The sequence below is a fragment of the Lingula anatina genome, chromosome 5, assembly GCF_051362555.1.
Source record: "Lingula anatina isolate TDL-2025a chromosome 5, LinAna3.0, whole genome shotgun sequence".
Lineage (NCBI taxonomy): Eukaryota > Metazoa > Brachiopoda > Lingulata > Lingulida > Lingulidae > Lingula > Lingula anatina.
This window is the reverse complement of record NC_141771.1, coordinates 10,103,344-10,122,029: the sequence shown is the minus strand read 5'-3', so window position 1 is coordinate 10,122,029 and position 18,686 is coordinate 10,103,344. Positions and strand designations below refer to the sequence as shown.

The 18,686-nt window shown below is 36.5% G+C and overlaps 3 protein-coding genes across 7 annotated transcripts; all 3 read left to right on the top strand.

The window, feature by feature from the left end:
* Positions 1-162: 162 nt before the first annotated feature.
* On the top strand, positions 163-8,612 carry LOC106150578 (uncharacterized). Its single transcript, XM_087012523.1, has 6 exons — positions 163-579; positions 991-1,081; positions 2,216-2,428; positions 2,896-2,969; positions 3,423-3,549; positions 3,738-8,612. The coding sequence occupies exons 1-6, from the start codon at positions 338-340 to the stop codon at positions 3,795-3,797; spliced, it is 807 nt and encodes a 268-aa protein (XP_086868649.1). The 5' UTR covers positions 163-337; the 3' UTR covers positions 3,798-8,612.
* An 843-nt stretch (positions 8,613-9,455) lies between these two features.
* Positions 9,456-10,379, top strand: LOC106171537 (core alpha-(1,3)-fucosyltransferase-like). Its single transcript, XM_013551933.2, has one exon. The coding sequence runs from the start codon at positions 9,456-9,458 to the stop codon at positions 10,377-10,379; it is 924 nt and encodes a 307-aa protein (XP_013407387.2).
* A 2,497-nt stretch (positions 10,380-12,876) lies between these two features.
* LOC106150572 (core alpha-(1,3)-fucosyltransferase-like) lies at positions 12,877-17,070 on the top strand. Of its 5 annotated transcripts, none has more exons than XR_015334829.1 (3): positions 12,877-13,401; positions 13,621-13,890; positions 14,459-14,874. XR_015334829.1 is itself a non-coding variant. In XM_087014191.1 (3 exons), the coding sequence occupies exon 3, from the start codon at positions 14,951-14,953 to the stop codon at positions 16,190-16,192; it is 1,242 nt and encodes a 413-aa protein (XP_086870317.1). In that variant the 5' UTR covers positions 12,900-13,401; positions 13,838-13,890; positions 14,881-14,950; the 3' UTR covers positions 16,193-17,070. The 5 variants fall into 5 exon arrangements, 4 of the variants coding, with proteins under 4 accessions (XP_086870317.1, XP_086870316.1, XP_086870313.1 ...); XM_087014191.1 differs by lacking the exon at positions 14,459-14,874 and adding an exon at positions 14,881-17,070 and having other exon boundaries at positions 12,900-13,401; positions 13,838-13,890; XM_087014190.1 differs by lacking the exon at positions 14,459-14,874 and adding an exon at positions 14,881-17,070 and having other exon boundaries at positions 12,900-13,401; positions 13,728-13,890.
* Positions 17,071-18,686: the final 1,616 nt, after the last annotated feature.

The following is an 18,686-nucleotide window of genomic DNA, read 5'->3' as shown; positions in this document are numbered from 1 at the left end:
ACCTTATACGTGAACAAAAAATAGTAAAACATACTTTATGAGGCATATAATACTACTAAATATTATAATTCTAAATAAAATATCACTGGTGAAGTTCGCCGAACAGTTACAGTGTATATACACTAACTAACCCCATCTTGAAATTATTGCCATCTATATTAAAGAAATAGGTCATTTTTAGGAAATCATGTGACAATATTGGGTCATCAAAACACAGTGATTCATATCTGGATTCATTGGTGACTTATTAATGATAAGGTTACGATTGCAATTGGCCCTGCAATCACCTGATATTTGTGGAAATTGACAAGGCGCTGGATTTTAAAACAAGGAACACATGCGAATCGAAATGTGTGCGGATTTCTGTTCAAATTTCAGGACATTGTATTTAATGACCAACCGAACTCTCGGAACGTCGTCAGTGTCAATGCGGCATTTGTTTATACTGTGTTTGCACTTTCTGATTTTGGTGTCACCTGTTAGATCAGAGACTTGTACAAAGCTTGGTCCATGTAAGTGTAAAACTAGCAAAGGGACTATCGACTTAACGCCACTCTCTGGGAACGGACAGGTCGCAAAGTAAGTGCCACTCTTACGCAAGAGGTAAACACGAATGAAAAATCGGTCAAACGGTCAATTTACCTTAGTCAGTAAGAAAAGTACAAAATTGGCAAGAAATAGACGGATCCCGATCTCTGAACTTACTAGGTCTACCCCCTCTAAACGAATTTATTTATAGAAATAAGTAAATAAGAATGAATAAAGAAAATGAAAATGGATGTTCAGCCCACTTGGGACTTTGTAATAATACTTAATACATACATGTTGACTTAAAACTGTGCTAACTTTGATTGTTTGTGTGTGTGTTTATGTGTGCGAATGCATGTGTGTGTCCCATCTCTACGAGTGAAAGAAAGATCTACTCACAAGGGTACATGAAACAAAATCGGTATAATGTGATTACAATAAATCTCTAGTTGCATGTTTCAGGTTCACTTTCACTGACACTGGCTCCAAGGATGTCTACAGCTTTAGTCCATGTGTAGCTTTCTCTCAGTTTGCTGGATGCGCTGATGCTGCTGTAAGTTCAACCATAATATTCTCTTTTTAACAAGTAAATCCTGATAACTATGAGTAAACAGGTTTTTCATGGTCTCTAGATAGGATGATGAAATAAATATTTACCTAGAGACTAAATAACACCATTCAAACACGATGTTGCATGTTTGTGAGGTGGTGGACCAAAACTTTATGCTTGACTGTTGTTATTTTGTCTCTGATAAAAGAATAATTCTATTTTACTAGCTAGTAAGTCATTGTACATAAAGGCACCTGAATGCTATTGACATAGTTGAATGATACCATTTAGATTATGAAGAACCAGCAAACTTACTAGTAATTAAATTCAGGGGCAGATGGAGGCCATCTTCTGGCTCTTCAATATATTGTGTGTGATCATTCCCCAAAGTTTCAGTTATCTTTGCATAAAAGTTCTGTTCTTTTAAAATATGCTTCAAATGGCCTCCAAGGCATTGGATGCAACACTTGCATATGTTGCGAAAAAATTGTTAATTTCTCAAACACATTTCTCCTTCTGGATTTCCCTGATTTTTGCTGTGATTGCTCCCGAGAGTTCACTACTCATTTCAGGGTTGTTCACACACACACACACACACACACACACACACACACACACACACATCACTATTACCAGTTTCTTATCTATTTATCTGAAATAAATCCACATGCCAAAAATTGATCACTCAGCCAAACAAAAACTTTAAAACTGCACTTTCTTCAAATTTCTGGTTGTAGATTTTTAAAACCTATTTTTCCATTCATCCAGTTTGTAAAATGCCACCAAGTGATACAGTTGTATGTGATATATTACTCTGCTTTGTGCAAGAGCATAATTATTCAAATGAGTATTGACAAAAATGACTGAATGTAAGATAGATAGATTGATTGATTGATTGATTGATTGATAAATCACAGAAAGAAAGCAATGGATGAATCCTGATCACTTAAGTCACCTCCCAGCCCCGTTTTGGGGAAATATTAAACAACTTTTTTCACCTAAAGTTATGCTGTTTGAATCTGCATGGTCATGGTGGCATTAGGTCCAATTTGGTGGCAATAATTTGAAGTTTCAACCATTTAAAATGCATCTTTAATTTTTTAAAAAAACTGTCAAATAAACTGCTTTTCTTTTCAGATGTGTCAGCTGCATGGTGGAGGTTATTATTTACTTGGCAAGCAAGACAGCATGGAGTTTCTGGGAGACCCCCACTCAGGCAGTCTGGTGATGCACTTTCTCCCACAGGTTCTGAGGGAGAGCAGGATAACCCTTCACTGCAGTCCTGGAAAGGAAGGAGAGTTTATATTCATAAAAGAAGATCAGGATCCTGCTACAAAGCTGTCCACTTTTGTTAGTATTTGCCATGGTGTTGTATTAAATCTTTTTACCAGATGTGTGAATATTTTAATTATGTTGAAAACAATTTAAAACGGACAAACATTTGTACTGTCAGTAATTTACAAACAAATTTTTACTAGATTGCAGAGCTTTTTGTTGGACTGACTGTAAGTTCCAAATGGCAACTCCTTAAAATTGATTCTTGGTCTTTGAACTGACATAACACAATTTTCTATTGGTCCTTAAAATGTTATCTCACATGACTGGTAACACTGACAGTTACAGCATGTCTGGTTAATGTATTGAACTATTTTGTTTTGGATGAGGAAAATGAAAAGATCTATTACTTTGATAAAAAAAATTTACTCATCAATATGAACGCTGTGAAAATTATATTCAGTAAAGCTTTGAAAAATGTTATACTTATAGTTTCAATTGCATCTAGGGTTTGGAATTTAATAATTTTTTTTTCTTTTCAGCAATTTAGTTTGACAACAAAGTATGCTTGTCTACCTGAGCATAGTTTGAGTTTGGGCTCTGTACTCTGTATAATGTGAGTATTATTATCTAGGTACAACCCAATGCAGTGTCACTGAACACTGTCATACAATACAACACTGTCACACCTACCACAATATAATACTGTCATACCTATCACAATACAACACTGTCATACCTATCACAATACAACACTGTCACATCTACCACAATATAATACTGTCATACGTATCATAATACAACAATGTCACACCTACCACAATACAACACTGTCACACCTACCACAATATAATACTATCATACCTATCACAATACAAATTGTCACACCTACTATAATACAATACTGTCACACCTACCACAATATAACAATGCCATACCTATCACAAAACATTCTTTACTTTGCTGTGCCTCAGCAGGAGTTTTGAACTGCACTTTGGGGGAATTGAGAGCGCAAACTATAAGCTGGTAGGCCTGTCATTATCATGCATATATTGATATTTTGTTTCAGACTGTTAGTGCTAGTAATCATCTACCTGGTCTGTGGAATTCTCTTCCTGAAGTTTGTCAGAGGGGCGCAGGGGGCAGAACTCATACCAAACCTGGATTTCTGGAAAGATTTCCCTTTTTTAGTGAGGGTAAGTCGATAATTTAATTTTAATTTCTAAGAAAGTTGTGTGAAACTATGTCACTTCATGGTACTGTTGTTGTTTATAATGGTAATATATATATTTTTTTTTGCAGAAGACCCATATATGCATACCTGCAACCTTTCGTGTCTTGTCTTTATGTTGATTGTAAGGTAATTTTTTTTTCAACATTCTAGGACGGATTTTATTTTGTCAAAAATGGTTGTAAAGAAGAAAGTACATATGAGAAGATCTAGATATCATCCAGTTGGCAGGGAGGCAGGCAGCTATTTCTGTGGGGTCATCTAACATCAATTTCACTGTGTCATCTGTCACCATTTCATAAAGAACAAGATACACTTTGTATATATACAGTATGGGTAATGATTTTACAGTTTTCAATGGCAAAGGCTTTCAGAATTTTCTGAAGTGGGAATCAGGTTTAATAATTTGAAATAATGGAAAAGTTCATTAGGAACCAGTAATGTGATAATCAGCAAGATGTTAATTTTTCTTCATACAATTTTAAGTATGATGAATATTGAACATTAAAATGTAGACTCTAGCCTATGGGGTTCATAAATTTTTAGCATCATTTTCATAAATCTACAAACCGCACGTAGGGTGGGTGTATGGGGGATGGGGGGGGGGAGTTAATGCTCTCTGTACACTTTTGAAAAATAATAAAAACGACGATACAAACTGATGTCAATGGTCAAGGTTTTAAGTTTTTCATTTTTTATTCTGTAAAGGGAGAGGGGGTCAAGAAAAAAAATGCTTCGTAGACTTTTGTGGAAATGATGGTTAAAATGGATGACCCTAAAGATGCAAATGGCAAAAATGATGCTAAGATTTATCTTTTAGACATTTGGAAAGTTTTGAGCGTCTGTCTAGAACTGAGATTGGCATTTTCAAATGGACCAGTATAGGTTGTTGCTATATTTATAAGCTTACGTTTACTGTATTATGAACTCCATTCTTTTGAATATTATACAAAAAACAACCTCTTAGTTTTATTGTACCACCAGCGTTAGCGTTTTCGGTCCCGTCCGGATCGTTCCGCCGGCTCCGCCGGCTCCGTTGGCTCCGCCGGCTCTGCCGGACGGCTACCGTTACCGCTTCTCCTCCTAGACGGTAAGGGCCCCCGTACCCATCTCATGGATTTAGGTCACCTATAATCTCAACTCGTTCCACGTAAAATTTGGGCTTTGTCGGTATTGGGGTCTGGGTGTGGCACTCATTGCAATGCACCCTTGTCTAAAAATGGCAAAATTAAATGTTAATTATCTACCCTACGGAAGGAGTTATGGGAAAAATTTCTATAGACGGCTTTCCAAAAGTCATATGTGTAGATTTCAAATATACCCTTGGATTTGACCTTTGACCTCTACTTCAAGGTCAAATGGGCCAAAATTTTCAAAAAAACAAAATTTTTGCCGAAAAAATTTTTTTTTGCGCTCTTATTCAGACACCACACAGACTTAACTAATAATATTAATGGAAAGTGTTACCCTTCGGGTCATCTTTCATCTCCGTGAATTTGGGGTCAATCGGTGCATTTTCACGGGAGTAGCGGCCATAAGATATCAAAACTGAAAATTGTCTCTAATTCGGGAACCGTTAATGCTAGACACCCATTCTTTTTTGCATTTTGTAGAGCATGTAAAGCCCAACACTGGAGGTGGTCTCCATTTTTTTGTATTCCATACGGTTTTCGAGTTACGCTGTATCAAAAAGTACATATTGGTGGTAAAAGCAAAATGTGCAGTACGGTAATGGATAATAAATTTTGAACTCTGGAAAAATAAAACATAAGGCTTGGCAAAGCAGACAACTTATGTTCAAAAATGACATTATTTCATCAAATTTGAACTTGTGAAACTTCAGAGCACCTCCTATTTCAAGAATTTTGACCAAAATGACATTTTCTTTATTTTAATTAATTTTTTCTGTACGGAATTTAAGGCACATTATGGTAACTCCAAAATTATAACATCTAGTCCCTTATATCTCCAAAACTGGCAGAGATAGGTCCATAGTTACTATTGAAGTTGAATAGGAAGTCATATACTGGCAATCTTACTATGACCTTGAAATTGACCTTTGACCTACTTTTCACCATGAACTGAACTTTGCAAATTTTTCTTCCCTTTTATCTCCAAAACTGGCAGAGATAGGTCCGTAGTTACTATTGAACTTGAATAGGAAGTCATATACTGGCAATCTAAATGTGACCTTAAAATTGACCTTTGACCTACTTTACACCATGAACTGAATTTTGCAAATTTTGCTTTCTTTTTATCTCCAAAACTGGCTGAGATAGGTCCGTAGTTACTATTGAACTTGAATAGGAAGTCATATACTGGCAATCTATATGTGACATTAAAATTGACCTTTGACCTACTTTTCACCATGAACTGAATTTTGCAAAATTTGCTTTCCTTTTATCTCCAAAACTGGCTGAGATAGGTCCGTAGTTACTATTGAACTTGAATAGGAAGTCATATACTGGCAATCTAAATGTGACCTTAAAATTGACCTTTGGCCTACTTTTCACCATGAACTGAACTTTGCAAATTTTTCTTCCCTTTTATCTCAAAAAACTGGCAGAGATAGGTCCATAGTTACTATTGAAGTTGAATAGGAAGTCATATACTGGCAATCTAAATGTGACCTTAAAATTGACCTTTGACCTACTTTACACCATGAACTGAATTTTGCAAATTTTGCTTTCCTTTTATCTCCAAAACTGGCTGAGATAGGTCCGTAGTTACTATTGAACTTGAATAGGAAGTCATATACTGGCAATCTAAATGTGACCTTGAAATTGACCTTTGACCTACTTTTCACCATGAACTGAACTTTGCAAACTTTTCTGTCCTTTTATCTCCAAAACTGGCAGAGATAGGTCCATAGTTACTATTGAACTTGAAAAGGAAGTCATATACTGGCAATCTAAATGTGACCTTAAAATTGACCTTTGACCTACTTTACACCATGAACTGAATTTTGCAAATTTTGCTTCCCTTTTATCTCCAAAACTGGCTGAGATAGGTCCATAGTTACTATTGAACTTGAAAAGGAAGTCATATACTGGCAATCTAAATGTGACCTTAAAATTGACCTTTGACCTACTTTACACCATGAACTGAATTTTGCAAATTTTGCTTTCCTTTTATCTCCAAAACTGGCTGAGATAGGTCCGTAGTTACTATTGAACTTGAATAGGAAGTCATATACTGGCAATCTAAATGTGACATTAAAATTGACCTTTGTCCTACTTTTCACCATAAACTGAACTTTGCAAATTTTGCTTCCCTTTTATCTCCAAAACTGGCAGAGATAGGTCCATAGTTACTATTGAACTTGAATAGAAAGTCATATACTGGCAATCTAAATGTGACCTTGAAATTGACCTTTGACCTACTTTTCACCATGAATGGAATTTTGCAAATTTTGCTTCCCTTTTATCTCCAAAACTGGCTGAGATAGGTCCATAGTTACTATTGAAGTTGAATAGGAAGTCCTATACTGGCAATCTAAGTGTGACCTTGAAATTGACCTTTGACCTACTTTTTATCATGAACTGAACTCTGCTAATTTCATTCTCTTTTAACTTCAAACTTGACAGAGATAGGTCCATAGTTACTCTTGAACTTGAATAGGAAGTCATATACTGGCAATTTACTGTCACCTTGAAATTGACCCTTGACCTACCTTACGAAGAACTTAAATTTGATTGTACCATATATATTTTTTGCAATAGTTAAAAAATTCTTGTTGATTGCATTTTTACAGCTTGTCAAGCACAAAACTGGTGGCTGTGTCCCTTATTTTGTGTATGTGGGGGTCTATACGAATGCGTTTGCTCCAGCTGGTGGTACAATATTTGGAGGCGGTATCGCCTCTCTGATCCTCTAGTTTCCTTTAGTTGTTTATATAGTTATAATTAATGAAGGCTGCTCTTGTGCCATTCCATATATATATATATATATCAGTAGAGTTGCCATTTTTATAATGAAAGCAATTTTTGAAACTTTTTCTCTGAAAATTGTATTTTACTGGACAACAGAGTTGCTTGAACATACAGGAAATCCAGTGACTTATTCTTTTATGTTTTTAACGCTCACAGACTTATAGAATCTGTTAATCTTTCTACCAAGAAGGCAGGTACTAGTATTTAGAATTCTTAGAGTATTAATATGTGGCAACATCAGATAGGATATCTTTACTTATGTTTGTGTGGGAATAGTTAGCTGAAATACCATGAAGTTATATGTTAACAAAACTGGGATAAATGTCTACAAACAGTTAAACTTAGGTAATACTTCTCCAGTATTTCCATGTTTAGCCATACACCTTCATAAGGTGAAGCATTTCATTAGGACAAGGTTACTTATCAGACACTAAGACATTAGGGTAGAAATATGTGTTGTTTAAAAGGTTAAGATACTGTGTATCAGTAGTTATACAGCTTGACATTGGTTGAGAATATGTTGGGCCATAATAATCATATGATATCCAGTGTTTTGTATTTTTAATTTTTTTTTGTTTGTATGTATTTTTGTTCAGACTTGTTTTTAGGCATTTTCAGCTGAACTTTAAAAGGGCTACTTTCTTGCTTTGGAATATTAATTTTGTAACATTCTGTCACAGGTTATTATCTCTAATGGAATAGTTGGATTTGTTTAATTGCTTATAATACCACATCAAGAAATTGTACCAGTTAGCCAACTAACCTTTGTTGGTGCCTTACTAGTTTGGTAAAGTTAGAATAGTTCAAAATTAGCTATGTAATCTGATTTTATATACTGCGGCTTTGTTTTGTAATATAGCCTAATTTAAGACACTAATGGCTTAGATCTGGAAACAGAATGTGGAAGTCAAATCCTTTTGTATTTAATGATCCTTAATAATATTGTACTGTCCCGTGCCTTAAAAATCACAAGTAACATGCTTTTTCATGTTTTTAAAAGTTTGAAGGTTGTAAAAAAAAACAAAACAAACTGTTCTGGGGGGTCTACACGTTTAATGTATATTGTCATGGGAAATAAAGGAGTTTTTAAGACAAAGTTTTTGACCTTTATTTTATCGCAAAACTCTACTGTGTCTTCTCAGCCACATTTCTCTGAGCACTGCCACATTTCCCTGCTTCACTTTTCTGTCTTCTCAGCCACATTTCTCTGAGCACTGTCACTTTTCTCTGCTGTTTTTTATGTCACATGTCTCTGTCTTCTCTGCTGTGTCTTCTCTGCCACATTTCCCTGCTGTTTTATTGGCCGCACTTTTCTGCGTCTTCTCCGCCACACATCTGTGCTGTCTTTCTGACATTCACCTGCTGCTGTTGCAGTTTTAAAACTCCAATAACACATTCAAAATACATTCCAGTTTTTCGGTAAAACCAGTGCCATCCTGTCATGTAGTCTACGATCATTTTTGATAAGTGCGGAACCTATTCTCTATAACTGACTTACGGTGTATACGGCAGACCTCGGTCTTAACAAGGGGAAGATGGGAAAAATCTACAACATTTGTGATTGTGAGCAATCAAAATTGGATATCTGGCGCCTTAGAGAATCAGCCCTATAAGTATTAAGTATGGTGGACATATCTGACACCACAGCCTATTCAAAGACTACAAAACACGTCCCATGCAGTACACGTGCCAAAACAGCGTGCAGAATCCTGGCCTACACCATCATTATCGCTTTTGCCATTACCACTTTATTCAGCTTTGTGAAATTATCCGACTTTTATACGAAAATACGGGTGTCGATTCCCTACTCAAAAATTGTGGCAAAAGGTCGATTACAGGAAAGACAAAAGACTACGTATTCTCCTGCGGGAGTCATCCCCGCCACGTCCAACAAGCCTAAGGTGATTCTGTCCTGGCCTCCCGGGCCGGGTGGGACTTCATGCACCTCAGAGACTATGCTAAGCCCGTCTTTAAATCCATTGGCTGCAAAGTAGACAACTGCATCTACACTGAGAAAAAGTCTTTAGCTGATAAAAGTGACGCTATTGTTTTCATAGGCAGAAGTTTGGGAAGTAAACCAAAAAAACTGCCCCATCAACGGTGGATATGGGTAACCCTCGAGAGTTCGTGTTATACCGAAGCCGCAGAAAGCGGAGGTGTTTGGGCAGGGATGTTTAACTGGACCATCTCATTTCGGAGAGACTCGACCTTTTTTCTTCCATATGGTCACGCCAAGAAACGATCGACCCCTCTTACCAAAAATTTCACCAAAATTGCGCTCAAGAAAACTAAAAAGGTGGCCTGGATGGTCAGCAACTGTGGGACACGGGGTCAACGAGAAAGATATGTCTCAGAACTTAAGAAATACATCTCAGTTGATGTGTACGGTGCGTGTGGCCCCTTTAAGTGTTCAAAACTCGACAATGAAAAAAGTTTGGACAACATTAGCAGGGACTACAAGTTTTACCTGTCCTTTGAGAATAGTATATCAACAGATTATGTAACAGAGAAATTTTGGAAAATGTTCGATCTAGACATTGTAACGGTAACGAGAGGCCCGGCAAATTATTCAAGGGCTGGAATAAAACCCGAGTGGCACATTAATACGAACGATTTTAAATCTCCCAAAGATTTAGCAGACTATCTGAAATATCTGGACAGAAATATCACGGCGTATGTTAAATATTTAGAGTGGAAGAACCAGTATGTTGGACTGTTCCCAAAAGCAGATGTATACTGTGATTTATGTGCCAAATTAAACGACCCCAGTGAACCGGTGACATGGTACCCGCCGGGACAACTGGCCAAGTGGTTTATAGATGGACACTGTATTCCTCCTAATGATTTGAATTTTAACTCTTAAAATACCTACCAATTTAAAGTATGGAGTGAGGAATTAATATACGGTAATGTAAATGATACATATACAGTGTAGCTGAGAACAGGTCACATTTCACTATTTGATTGTATTATGCCATTGTCTCTTGGTTTGTAAACACATCCCATTTCTCAACTAACGCAATCGATGTAAGTATGGTTGTGACAGGAATGGTTGTCATGGGGACCTTGGGTATACACACACACACACACACACACCAGAGGTACCAAGGGCGACCAGCATTATATACGTATGTATATGACTTGTGAATAAACTGACCTGTATACCCCATAGCTTCTGTAGACACTCTAAGCGCAGCAGCCCTTTATTGAAACAGTTTGTATTCCTTAAATGTACACAAAAATGTTTGTCCGTTATATTGTGAATTAATGGTACCATCTTCAGATTTTATATTGTTTCCATTTCTAAATGGTACAACATATGCATGGGGTTGGTATACTTTACCCAAAATAACATAACATTGGTCAAAGAGATGTGAAAGAAATGAAATAGTTCGTTTTTGTCTTCTCTCTGAAAAATGCAATTTACATAAATAACCTTGTGAAACACCCTTATCTCAGCTTGCACAAGGGAATATGGACCATTTAAAAATTAATGGCTATTATAATTTAGAAAAAACTCCCAGAAATTTTGTAAAATTGCTGAAATGTTACACTTATTACAGTATTTTCCCTTTCCTGCATGGTATTAAACAAATGCAAAATAAATAAATAAATAAGAGAAAATACATGTATTACGCACTTTGCTAATCCAATCTATCTGAAAAACGCTAAATCTCGACGATGAAAATTAAATGTTATTTGTCAAGTAGTTTAAATAAAATTAAGCATTCTTCCTATGGATTCACATTCTTTCTTAATTGCCGTCTTTCTCCTTTCACCTTTCTTTCGTTGTTTTTATTTATTTATTTATTTATTTATTTATTTATTTATTTATTTTATTTATTTATTTATTTATTTATTTATTTATTTATTTATTTATTTTTATTTTTTTTTTTTTGCAATTTTGTTAACCATTCCCATTGCCTCCCCCCCCCCAGCCCTTTATGCACTATTTAACCCTTGACGTTGCTCTAAAGGCGCGTCGTAAGTGTACTGCGCGGCACGTGGCTTCTTAGCAACCAATGCGTCTACACTCAATTACCACTCAGAAATTTTGTGAGAAATTTTGTAACATTCTGTCACAGGTTATTATCTCTAATGGAAAAGTTGGATTTGTTTCATTGCTTGTAATTTTACATCTGATTCAAGAAATTGTACCAGTTAGCCAACTTACCTTTGTTAGTGCCATACTAGTATGGTATAGTTGAAATAGTTCAAAATTAGCTATGTAATATGATTTTATGTATTGTGTCTTTGTTTTGTAATATAGCCTTATTTAAGACACTAATGGCTTAGGTCTGGTAACAGAATGTGGAAGTCAAATCCTTTTCTATTTAATGATCCTTCATGATATTGTAGGGTCCCGTGCCTTAAAAATCACAAGTAACGTGTTTTTTCATGTTTTAAAGAGTAAAAAAAACTGTTCTGGGGGTCTACACGTTTAATGTATATTGTCATGGGAAATAAAGGAGTTTTAGACCTTTATTTTATCGCAAAACTCTACTGTGTCTTCTCTGTCACATTTCTCTGAGCACTGTCACATTTCCCTGTTGTTTTTTATGTCACATGTCTCTGTCTTCTCTGCTGTGTCTTCTGCCACATTCCCCTGCTGTTTTATAGGCCGCACTTTTCTGTGTCTTCTCAGCCACATTTCTCTGCTGCGTCCCTCCGCCACACATCTGTGCTGTCTTCTCTGCCACATTCACCTGCTGCTGTTGCAGTTTTAAAACTCCGATATCACAATCAAAATACATTCCAGTTTTACGGTAAAACCAGTGCCATCCTGTCATGTAGTCTGCGATCATGTTTGATGGGTGCGGAACATTTCCTATATGACTGACTTATGGTGTATACAATAGGCTTGGACCTCATTCTTCACAAAGGGAAGATGGGAGAGATCTACAACATCGGACTTGACAGTGAGCACACCGCACCGCACTGCACAAGCTAATGGATACGCTAGTTAGGACAGAGGAGGTTCAAGCGAAGACCGTCTTTATCATAACTTTCGGTATTATATAGAATAACTCATCAAAAAGACATTTTCCACATCCAAAAAGTTCACATTTACGTCTGTCTGAGATTCGTGTGACGTCATTTTCGTGTTAGCCTGAGGAATTTTAAAAAGAAAAATCTCCGAAAAAAAAAAAAAAAAAAAAAAAATATATATATATATATATATATATATATATATATATATATATATATATATATATATATATATATATATATATATTGAGGCAGGTAAGATTGAAATCTGTCTGTTGAAACTTATATGGAATAAACCTGATAATGGGAGAATAACAATACGTGTCCATGGTTGATAACGAAGCAATATTGCTTATTAATCAGACTCCCCCTTCCTCCCAGCCCAGCCCCGGCCGCCAGTCGACAGCTACATGTTCAAGACTTGGGTACGCCCCGGTTAAGCTTTCAGACGGATGTTATGACGTAATCTTAGTTTTTCGTAGTACGTTTTTATATATAATTACATGGTCACGCTCGCTGCGCACAGTCAGTCAGAACATAAATACTAGCGCTTCCTCCTGAAACCAAAATTACTAAAGTAACGATATGCCCCAGGTTAAAACACCTTTCAAAGATTGCAAAGGCGCTTACGTGATTTATGACTATATTTATGATTTATTTCTTGGCTCAGGATTCAACCCCACGTACAAAGTTATATCCAGACATCGTCATGTCGCCATGATGGTACAATGTACATACAGCGTGTTTGCAATAGCACTGATGACCACACTGAGGAAGTGAAATTTGAGACTGTATATATGTAAAACGGGAATGGCCAGAGACACTACGATTTCTTTGTATAAAACCACCGGATCTAAAGTAAAGTGTATGCTGGTGATGCTGGCTCATTTTCGCATGTGAGTATCCCCTGTGATATACAAAATTAATTATAATCGTTCCAATGCTGTACTGGGTTTAAGGGTGATTACTTTTTGTTTTTGTTTTTCTTCTTCTTCTCCTTTTTGTCTTTTGCCTGTTTATTCGCGTGTCGTTTCGTATTTTTAAATATTTTAAAATATAAGAAACGACTAAGACTACATTTATTGTTATTAATACTTGCTACTTTTACTCTGTAGGTGGTTTTATGCTATACATCAATGTGGACAGTTCCTACAGCGTACTACATTGTTAATATGAAGAAATATTTAGCATCTGGGTGGAATTAGAATCTTCTGCTTTTCAGTAGGTGGTTTTATGCTATACATCAATGAGGACAGTTCCTACAGCGTACTACATTGTTAATATGAAGAAATATTTAGCATCTGGGTGGAATTAGAATCTTCTGCTTTTCAGTAGACTTAAAAATTCGACGACAGAAAAGTCAACCGGATATTTGACTATTACAGGTAATTCCTTTAAACAGAACTATAAATAATATTATTCTATGTTCAGATACTGCAATTGCCAAGGCCTGTGCCGTTAGCAAATTCATTATTTTGATGGTAATGTCGAACATCTAAGATGGTGCAACACGAAGCAATCAATAAAATGATAAAAGTTAAAAACGCAATTAAAGATCTCAATTTCATAATGAGTTTTACAACTTCTATAGGCCTACTACGTGTTAGATCCGCCCATCGTGGTTAAATGTTGGGAAATATATCAGGTTTCTCGTATTCAACTGGATCATGATCACATGCTCACGGTGTCTTTCCTGACATGCTCAGTGCCTGGGGGAGGGAGAAAGCGTACATGCAACTGGGCACCGACAATTAACCAACTTTAGTGGACTTGGAAGGGGTTTTGGGGGCTAGAATTTCCCTAAAATTCATCAGAAAAATTCCACACACCTTTTCCGTGCTGCGCTTCGTGCAAGGATTAATAAAATATATTCTTTTTTTAAACTAGTATGAATATTAGAATGAAAATACCATATCGGCTACTCTCTGTTCGTTTTCCTATTCACTGTTTCAGAATATTTTTATTATGCCATTCATAGATCAGTTATTAATATATCATCTCTGACAGGATTTGAGCTAACAGACGGTGAGGACAAATCTCCAGTATATGTCAAATACTTACGATTTGTATATATTCAAGTACCGAGCTAATGAATATTTTTGCTCATTTACGAGTATATTGTCATGGTTTTCCACGCATTAGCTAATATATAAAAATAGTGGAACTATCAGTAAAACACATACACAGACGCTCAAAGCCTGTCCTAGATCTTCACCATCTAATTTATAAGGATTGTTTAAATAAGCAATATTTATTGTTGAAATTAATTTTATCAGTGACTATTCTAACACATTGCACAGTCCTAGATAATAGGTCAAAATGTTTTTGAAGTTCACATTTACCACAAAATACATGTACATATATTTCATTTTCAGATACTTCAACAACACCAGGACAAAATTGGATATCTGGCGCCTTAGAGAATCAGCCCTATAAGTATTAAGTATGGTGGACATATCTGACACCACAGCCTATTCAAAGACTACAAAACACGTCCCATGCAGTACACGTGCCAAAACAGCGTGCAGAATCCTGGCCTACACCATCATTATCGCTTTTGCCATTACCACTTTATTCAGCTTTGTGAAATTATCCGACTTTTATGCGAAAATACGGGTGTCGATTCCCTACTCAAAAATTGTGGCAAAAAGTCGATTACAGGAAAGACAAAAGACTACGTATTCTCCTGCGGGAGTCATCCCCGCCACGTCCAACAAGCCTAAGGTGATTCTGTCCTGGCCTCCCGGGCCGGGGTGGGACTTCATGCACCTCAGAGACTATGCTAAGCCCGTCTTTAAATCCATTGGCTGCAAAGTAGACAACTGCATCTACACTGAGAAAAAGTCTTTAGCTGATAAAAGTGACGCTATTGTTTTCATAGGCAGAAGTTTGGGAAGTAAACCAAAAAAACTGCCCCATCAACGGTGGATATGGGTAACCCTCGAGAGTTCGTGTTATACCGAAGCCGCAGAAAGCGGAGGTGTTTGGGCAGGGATGTTTAACTGGACCATCTCATTTCGGAGAGACTCGACCTTTTTTCTTCCATATGGTCACGCCAAGAAACGATCGACCCCTCTTACCAAAAATTTCACCAAAATTGCGCTCAAGAAAACTAAAAAGGTGGCCTGGATGGTCAGCAACTGTGGGACACGGGGTCAACGAGAAAGATATGTCTCAGAACTTAAGAAATACATCTCAGTTGATGTGTACGGTGCGTGTGGCCCCTTTAAGTGTTCAAAACTCGACAATGAAAAATGTTTGGACAACATTAGCAGGGACTACAAGTTTTACCTGTCCTTTGAGAATAGTATCTCAACAGATTATGTAACAGAGAAATTTTGGAAAATGTTCGATCTAGACATTGTAACGGTAACGAGAGGCCCGGCAAATTATTCAAGGGCTGGAATAAAACCCGAGTGGCACATTAATACGAACGATTTTAAATCTCCCAAAGATTTAGCAGACTATCTGAAATATCTGGACAGAAATGTCACGGCGTATGTTAAATATTTAGAGTGGAAGAACCAGTATGTTGGACTGTTCCCAAAAGCAGATGTATACTGTGATTTATGTGCCAAATTAAACGACCCCAGTGAACCGGTGACATGGTACCCGCCGGGACAACTGGCCAAGTGGTTTATAGATGGACACTGTATTCCTCCTAATGATTTGGATTTTAACTCTTAAAATACCTACCAATTTAAAGTATGGAGTGAGGAATTAATATACGGTAATGTAAATGATACATATACAGTGTAGCTGAGAACAGGTCACATTTCACTATTTGATTGTATTATGCCATTGTCTCTTGGTTTGTAAACACATCCCATTTCTCAACTAACGCAATCGATGTAAGTATGGTTGTGACAGGAATGGTTGTCATGGGGACCTTGGGTACACACACACACACACACACACACCAGAGGTACCAAGGGCGACCAGCATTATATACGTATGTATATGACTTGTGAATAAACTGACCTGTATACCCCATAGCTTCTGTAGACACTCTAAGCGCAGCAGCCCTTTACTGAAACAGTTTGTATTCCTTAAATGTACACAAAAATGTTTGTCCGTTATATTGTGAATTAATGGTACCATCTTCAGATTTTATATTGTTTCCATTTCTAAATGGTACAACATATGCATGGGGTTGGTATACTTTACCCAAAATAACATAACATTGGTCAAGGAGGTGTGAGTGAAATGAAATAGTTCGTTTTTGTCTTCTCTCTGAAAAATGCAATTTACATAAATAACCTTGTGAAACACCCTTATCTCAGCTTGCACAAGGGAATATGGACCATTTAAAAATTAATGGCTATTATAATTTAGAAAAAACTCCCAGAAATTTATTAAAATTGCTGAAATGTTACACTTATTACAGTATTTTCCTTTTCCTGCATGGTATTAAACAAATGCAAAATAAATAAATAAATAAGAGAAAATACATGTATTACGCACTTTGCTAATCCAATCTATCTGAAAAACGCTAAATCTCGACGATGAAAATTAAATGTTATTTGTCAAGTAGTTTAAATAAAATTAAGCATTCTTCCTATGGATTCACATTCTTTCTTAATTGCCGTCTTTCTCCTTTCACCTTTCTTTCGTTGTTTTTATTTATTTATTTATTTATTTATTTATTTATTTATTTTATTTTATTTATTCATTTATTTATTTATTTATTTATTTATTTATTTATTTTGCAATTTTGTTAACCATTCCCATTGCCTCCCCCAGCCCTTTATGCACTATTTAACCCTTGACGTTGCTCTAAAGGCGCGTCGTAAGTGTACTGCGCGGCACGTGGCTTCTTAGCAACCAATGCGTCTACACTCAATTACCACTCAGAAATTTTGTGAGAAATTTTGTAACATTCTGTCACAGGTTATTATCTCTAATGGAAAAGTTGGATTTGTTTCATTGCTTGTAATTTTACATCTGATTCAAGAAATTGTACCAGTTAGCCAACTAACCTTTGTTAGTGCCATACTAGTATGGTATAGTTGAAATAGTTCAAAATTAGCTATGTAATATGATTTTATGTATTGTGTCTTTGTTTTGTAATATAGCCTTATTTAAGACACTAATGGCTTAGGTCTGGGAACAGAATGTGGAAGTCAAATCCTTTTCTATTTAATGATCCTTCATGATATTGTAGGGTCCCGTGCCTTAAAAATCACAAGTAACGTGTTTTTTCATGTTTTAAAGAGTAAAAAAAAACTGTTCTGGGGGTCTACACGTTTAATGTATATTGTCATGGGAAATAAAGGAGTTTTAGACCTTTATTTTATCGCAAAACTCTACTGTGTCTTCTCTGTCACATTTAACTGAGCACTGTCACATTTCCCTGTTGTTTTTTATGTCACATGTCTCTGTCTTCTCTGCTGTGTCTTCTGCCACATTCCCCTGCTGTTTTATAGGCCGCACTTTTCTGTGTCTTCTCAGCCACATTTCTCTGCTGCGTCCCTCCGCCACACATCTGTGCTGTCTTCTCTGCCACATTCACCTGCTGCTGTTGCAGTTTTAAAACTCCGATATCACAATCAAAATACATTCCAGTTTTACGGTAAAACCAGTGCCATCCTGTCATGTAGTCTACGATCATGTTTGATGGGTGCGCAACATTTCCTATATGACTGACTTATGGTGTATACAATAGGCTTGGACCTCATTCTTCACAAAGGGAAGATGGGAGAGATCTACAACATCGGACTTGACAGTGAGCACACCGCACCGCACTGCACAAGCTAATGGATACGCTAGTTAGGACAGAGGAGGTTCAAGCGAAGACCGTCTTTATCATAACTTTCGGTATTATATAGAATAACTCATCAAAAAGACATTTTCCACATCCAAAAAGTTCACATTTACGTATGTCTGAGATTCGTGTGACGTCATTTTCGTGTTAGCCTGAGGAATTAAAGAAAAATCTCCGAAATCATATATATATATATATATATATATATATATATATATATATATATATATTGAGGCAGGTAAGATTGAAATCTGTCTGTTGAAACTTACATGGAATAAACCTGATAATGGGAGATAACGGTTGATAACGAAGCAATATTGCTTATTAATCAGACTCCCCCTTCCTCCCAGCCCAGCCCCGGCCGCCAGTCGACAGCTACATGTTCAAGACTTGGGTACGCCCCGGTTAAGCTTTCAG

What these genes read in the sequence shown, in the direction of transcription:
- LOC106150578 (XM_087012523.1), top strand. Translation starts at nt 338, where the DNA reads ATGCGAATCGAAATGTGTGCGGATTTCTGTTCAAATTTCAGGACATTG. An exon ending in CTACAAAGCTGTCCACTTTT is followed by an intron (nt 2,429 to 2,895) that starts GTTAGTATTTGC and finishes TTTTCTTTTCAG; the next exon opens with CAATTTAGTTTGACAACAAA. An exon ending in ATTTCCCTTTTTTAGTGAGG is followed by an intron (nt 3,550 to 3,737) that starts GTAAGTCGATAA and finishes TCAACATTCTAG; the next exon opens with GACGGATTTTATTTTGTCAA.
- LOC106171537 (XM_013551933.2), top strand. Translation starts at nt 9,456, where the DNA reads ATGCACCTCAGAGACTATGCTAAGCCCGTCTTTAAATCCATTGGCTGC.
- LOC106150572 (XM_087014191.1), top strand. Translation starts at nt 14,951, where the DNA reads ATGGTGGACATATCTGACACCACAGCCTATTCAAAGACTACAAAACAC.